General features: G+C 42.1%; 1 protein-coding gene across 1 annotated transcript in view; it reads left to right on the top strand.

Annotated features, from left to right (window-relative positions):
• The first annotated feature begins 2,448 nt into the window (after positions 1–2,448).
• COG3 (component of oligomeric golgi complex 3) overlaps positions 2,449–6,532 on the top strand; it is a 69,295-nt gene continuing 65,211 nt past the window's right edge. The window contains exon 1 of the mRNA XM_002914968.4: positions 2,449–2,816. Coding sequence (XP_002915014.1) covers positions 2,643–2,816 — 174 coding nt within the window. The 5' untranslated portion in view covers positions 2,449–2,642. The remainder of the gene's footprint in view (positions 2,817–6,532) is intronic.

The raw sequence follows: 6,532 nt of genomic DNA, 5'->3' as shown, positions 1-6,532 counted from the left end.
TTAGAAACTGGCACCCACACCTGGAGGGTAATGAGAGCCCGAAGAGGGTGGCGGGCCACTCCAGGTCGGTAGCTGTCTCAATAAGCAAGGGAACTTACATATGAGGCTTGTCTTAGGCAGCTGTGACATGAGTAGATCTCTGCACCTGCCTGCCAGAATCTTAAAAGTTTATATAGGGGCCTTCACTGAGTTCAGTCATGTATTCAGTCCAGATGGTCTCAAAAACATATTGCTCTCTCAAGGCTGCATCCTTGAAAACAGCCCCCACTGTGGGAGCGGTGGACAAAAGTTATATTCCAAGGACAGGGGAAGAGGTGAGGAGCCTTTGATGGCCCAAGTCCAGCTCTCAGGTCAACTGGCGATCATGTCTTCTTGATGACCTCCTCCAACACTTGAGCATCACGAATCACCAGTTACTAAACATATTTTAAGGAATTAAATATAATATTTAGAAGAAAGTAGACTGATCATGGATTTAGGAAAATCTGCAATAGAAACACATTTGGGAGAAAAAAATGCTTATATTTGGATGAATGAATATAAAAGGATGATGTTTGGTGAAGAATTGACATCACAAAACTCAACAGAATTAATTTTATTTCTGAGATTTTCGGAACTAGAGAGCAGTCTGGCAAGAAGAGAAGGTGTGTTTTAGGTACTTTGACAAGTAGATGCACATGTCTCTATGTATCCACAAGATGACTTTCTTTAGGAAATGGTGGAGTGGTGTGATGGGGAAACAATGCTCTGAAGCTGGGTTGAATGATAAAAAGAAAAGAAAAGAAAAAAAACACATAATTAGTAATCCCAACGACCTATGTTTATGTAGATAAATGTTTTCTACAACATAAGAGTTTTAACTCTTGACTTTGAGGTAATTTTAGACTTCAGAAAAGTTGCATAAGTAGTACAGATTTCAGGTGTGCCCTTCATACAGCTTCCCCCAATGATATCCTCTTACAAAACTATGCGCAATAGTCAAAACTGCGAAATTAACATTGGTACAATCTTGTAATCTAAACTGCAGACCTTATTCAAATATCTGTATTTTATTCTAGAGTTTTCCCTTTTTCTGTCCCTGGATCTAATCCTGATTCCTACACTACATCTAGCTATCGTGCCTCCCTCATCTCCTTATGTAACAATTCCATGGGTTTTCCTCGTCCTTTATGATCTTAACACTTTTGAAGAATACCGGTCAGTTGCTTTACAGGGTGTCCCTCAATTTGAGTTTGTCTGATGTTTTCTCATAATTAGAATGTAGTTTTGCATTTTTGGCAGGAATACCACAGAAGTGATTCTGTGTCCTTCTCGAGTTACCATGTCAGGAGTTTCATGATGATGACGTGGACCTCTGTGGCTTGGTTAAGGTGCTACTTGCTAGGTTTCTCCACTGTAAAATTAATATCTGTCCCCTTCCTTGTTATTAATAGATATCTTGGGAGAGATCATTTGATACAATGCAAATTTGTTTCTCCTCAAACTTTCACCCACTAATTTTAGAATCCATTCTTAGATTTTGTCTGTCTATTACTGTTTTCCTTGTTCTATATTTATTGATTGGAATTTCTCTGTAGAATTATCCCTTCTCCCCCATTTACTTATTCAATCATTTATTTATATCAGTATGGACTCACAGATATTTATTTTTTCTATAAGTTATAGAATATAGAACTTTTCTTCTACAAATTATCCAGTACAATAATTATTTGTTTTTAATTATTTGTCAAAACTACGACATGATTTAAAAGACAGAATAGTATTTTTTAAAAAAATATTTGAGTATTTGAGAGAGAGAGAGAGAGAGTGAATGAGAGCAAGGGAGAGGGGTAGAGGGAGAGGGGGAGAGGGAATCCCAAGCGGACTCCAGGATGTGGGTGGAGCCCCACCCCTGGACCATGAGATCATGACCCCAGCCGAATTCAAGAGTCGGGGGCTTTCTGGGGCTTAACCGACTGAGCCACCTAGGCGCGCCTGACAGAATAATATTTCAATTATATGTATGTACCATGAATTAATCCAATTCTTCGATGTTGGACATTTAGGTTCTTTCAGTTATTTGATACTATGAAGGATTTTTGATACACAGAAATCTTTGAATTTTTATGTATTTTCATAACTTGTTTTCTAACAGAATTATTGGATGTTGGAAAAATTTATACTGGTGGTTGTGATCTTGGCAGTGGAAACTGTCAACATGTCTACACAGAAATCACATGGTCCACACGCTCCACCCAAACTAGTCAGCTGTGAGCTGAGGCAGGAGATCTGGAGCTCAGGGGGACCTCTGCCGGCAGGGTCAGGTAGCTCAATTGTCAATAGAAGAACACGTAACAATAAAGTTATTGAAGTTGAGAAAGAAACTTCCGGTAGGGGCATTTCTATTTCCGTCGGGGCCTATATTCTTCGCCCGCTTCTTCTATATCCCAACCGGAAATATTTGTACCCCGTTTAGAGCCACGTCTATCCTGGCTTCGGTCCCGCCCACATACACTGCCGAAGCCTTTCCGGGGTCAGGTTATTCCGCTCCGCCCCGCCGCCGGTGCCTTGCTGGAAGCTCTGGCTGCCCCGGAAGTGGCCCGGGCCTCTCCGTCGGGGTCCCCACCACCCCGCTGCTGCTGAGGCCCACAGGGGCGGCGGCAATGGCAGAAGCAGCGCTCCTGCTGCCGCCTGAGGCGGCGGCAGAGCGGGACGCTCGGGAAAAGCTGGCTCTCTGGGATCGGAGACCCGACACGACGGCGCCGCTGACCGACAGGCAGATGGACTCGGTGCTGGAGCTGAAGGCGGCGGCAGAGAACCTGCCCGTTCCGGCCGAGGTGAGGTGATGTGCTGGAACCGGGCTGGGGCGGCAAGGAGGCGAGGCTGGGATGCTTCTCGGGCGCGTCCGCGGACCCCGGCCTTGCAGACTCCTGCCCCGGGGGCTCTCCTCCCTCCTCCCCGGTCACGGTGGCGGCTCGGGTGGTAGAGGCTCCCTCACCTTCCCGGGCTGTCAGGCCTTGCACTGCCGGTGACCGCCGACTCTACTCTCGCGGGGACAGCTCCGGGGGCGTCCAGTGGCTGGTGTTGGCTGGCACCCAGCCCTCCGCCTGCGGCGTGGGATGGTTGGCTGGGAGCCTTGCTCTGAGTGTCTTGCCCCGGGTGTCCCTGCTGTCAGCTGAGGCTTATTCCTGCCGCCCACCATCTCCCAGGAGAGGGCATCGAACCCGGAGAGCTTTGCTTCAGGACAACCTTCTTCCTATTGGTATTCGTTTACCACCTTAATGAATAACCCAGCTTCCTTTTTCCATGGTGGCACTTGGAGAGACAAAACTTGATCCTGAGTGGCGGTTTCATTCATCGCACATTGAGCAGTGAGCTCTCTATCAAGTGCAGGTTATGGGAGATTGATTTATCTGACGTATAACAGAGCCGTAAAAGTGAATTTTCTTTGAAAGCTGGGTCAGTTCATTATTAGGTAACGCTGGTTTTCGGTGTTAGTGTCGACGTTTTTAATCTTTATTAAAATACTATGTATATTACCGTTTGTGTGATTCAGCTCAAGCAGTTACAATACCAAGAAGTACATCTTATGAATTGTCTTATGTTTGACAAACTTTTTTCTGATTTTGAGGGCCAGGTTTAGGATTATTATTTTATTAATGATGGTTATTTTTTATGCTGGAAGCACTCCTTGTACACGATTTGGAATTGTGTCCAAAGGCAGATTGTTTTTAGAGACTTAAAGTTATTTTTTCTACCCTTAAATTTTAGAGGTTGAGAACTTTGATTTGAAAGTTCACTTTCACTGTTAGGTGCTCTGCCATAAAGTGCAGATGTTCTTTCTTGGGTTTCTCTGTTGACCTGTAGGATGCTATGCTGAAATAAAGAAGGAAACAGGTGTAAATTTCTTTGGCTTGGCTCTCAACGTCTTTTATGCTCTGAATAAATGAAGCTGTTTGCTCTAGAAATGTTCCAGTCTGTTTATAATTGATTTGGTGCCTGTTAGGGAAGCAGGATGCTTGGACATCGAAGCACCTGTGGCAAACAGTCCACAAGAAAAGTAACCCAATTTGTTCTTATTATCTTAGCTTATAAACTATTATTATTCTCAATGAACATAAAGGAGAGGGTTTGGAGGAAGTAAATGGAATCTTTCATTTTCACCCCATTTTTTCCCCATATTTTTGCAGTATAATGCCCACATTAACCTTATGCAGTCATTTAGCATACATTATGTGCCTTCCCTGGGCTAGGAATTGAGGATAGAAGGATAAGAAAATCAAGATCCCTAGTCTCATGGAGCTGATAATTGTGATCATGAGCTTGTAAAAAAGAACAAGGTAAGTTCAGACAGTGATCCACGATATAAAGAAAATAAAACAATATAGTGTGACACAAAGGAATGAGGTGTGCTCTGGACAAGGAAGGAAGCTTAAGAAAGTGACAGTCTGAGGTGAGAACTCATGGTGGAAAACAAAATGCCAGCCTTGCAAAAACTAGAGAAATAACCTTCCAGGTGGAGGAAAAAACAATGGAAAGTCATGGGTGGGAGATGAGCTTGAAAGTTCAGGCGTTCAGTGAGGGTATTCTAGTATAGGCAGCATAGGTATTGGATTCCTACAAGAATGAAATTACTTTTATTTACCTGTTTGGGATCTTTCAGAGGGATCATTGTTTTTCAGCTGTGTATAGCCTTCCTTTCCCTTTACTGAAGTATTTATATGACTGGTGGGAACATTGAAAATGAATTCTTTATCTGTTACCACTGTTACCACTGGTGCTGAAAAAGAATGCCTCAATTTTTATTTTGTCTAGTGTATCCGTAAAGGGTTTTCTGTCGTGTTTCACAATTTTCACAAGATTAATTACTTCCTGAACAACTGGAACTGAGCAGGTTAGTTGAATAGCAAAAGGCCAGCTAATGCTTCAGTAGATATTATAAAGCTGTTAACTTCTTTGGAAAATAGCTTTCTGTTTTATAAAGGGGAACTGATCTTATCTTGGAAAGAAGTTGTATCTTTGTGTGTGTGTGTGTGTTAGATAAAAGAATTTGCAGTAGAATATTAGGTAGACTGGTTTCTTGTAGCCAGGGCAAATTTTTTAGTAGTGAGGGCCTTTTTCTTTCTGCTGAACTTAGTAGTTCTTGATAAATGCTACAATAATTGATCATGAAATTTACCTGAAATGTACTGTGACAGTTGTTTTCCTAAAGGCGGTGTGTTCTTTATATATTTAACTTCTTTGGGCCTGTTTTCTTCTTTATAATAGTACTCACCTGTTTGATGGGGAGTTGTGAAAATTCAATGGAATCATGTATGTAAAGTGCACACGGCAAGCAGCCTGGTGGTAGTATATGGTTTTTCCCCCCAAATGACTAATAACTTGAGAATAGATTAGAATTTTGTGATCCTGAGCGGGTATAGCTGTCACTCAGACCAAAGGCAAGAAAAGAAGAGGTTAAGTGCCTTGAGGAAGGTTCTGGGATTCCATTTATACCTCTTCAATAGTTTGCTCCAAAGAGAGAAAGTAACATCAAGTTTCATTTAGGGAATGAATTACTTAGATTATGAAAGTGATATTCTCTAACCCAGAACTGTGCAAGAAGTAAAGTTTGGGAAAGAAAGGTGTATTTGTTTTTTTTCCTGGACCTGCTTAGCTGGTCAGGTAAGGTTGATAGTTTATGGTAATTATTATTTAAGATGTTAACGTACCATTTGCATAAACTGTATAGTAGCTCTCTAGTCCTGCCAATTAGGAACCTAAATCTGTTCTCTTCTCTCTCTAGTGGTAAATATCTGCTCCATCTGGAACAGTGTGAGTGAGCCAGAGGACTCAGGCGTGAATGAGTGAATGAGAGCTGGTTTATATATTTATTTTTTTAAGTCATTTCTACACCCATTGTGGAACTCGAACTCATGACTCCCAGATCAAGCGTTGCATGCTCTACCAACTGAGCCGCCCAGGAGAGCCAGGAGTGAATGAGAGGTCAGAACAGGAAAGTTTGTGACACCACCACACCTCTTCTTGATTTTTCTTTCTATTCCAGGTGCTTTGAGAAAAGAAGATAGCTGAGCAAATGTACCTAATGGGGGCATTTTCTCATACTCTTTTAAAAAGCAACTTGTTTTGTTTCTATAAAAAATTACTTCTTAAAAGTGTTCAGCGTAGCTTCTCTTTTACTTGGTTTGAGAGAAAATGGTTTTGTATTAGTGAGATCAAGGGAATTGGACAGGAAGACTCCTGCTTCTGATATTTAAACGTCTTTATGCAGGGCACCTGGGTGACTCAGTTGGTTAAGCTGCTGCCTTTGGCTCAGGTCATGATCTCAGGGTCCTGGGATCGAGCCCCACATGGGGCTCCCTGTTCAGCGGGGAGCCTGCTTCTCCCTCTCCCTCTGCCTGCCACTCACCCTGTTTGTGCTCTCTCTCTCTGTCAAATAAATAAATAAAATCTTTAAAAATAAAATAAAAGTCCTTATGCTTGAAAAGTAGTATTTGTACATAAGGTAATCAAATAGAATGCTTTTTCATATATTCAAATTATCATGTTTACT

The sequence above is a fragment of the Ailuropoda melanoleuca genome, chromosome 7 (assembly GCF_002007445.2).
Source record: "Ailuropoda melanoleuca isolate Jingjing chromosome 7, ASM200744v2, whole genome shotgun sequence".
NCBI classification, from domain to species: Eukaryota; Metazoa; Chordata; class Mammalia; order Carnivora; family Ursidae; genus Ailuropoda; species Ailuropoda melanoleuca.
This window is presented reverse-complemented; position numbering and strand designations above follow the sequence as displayed.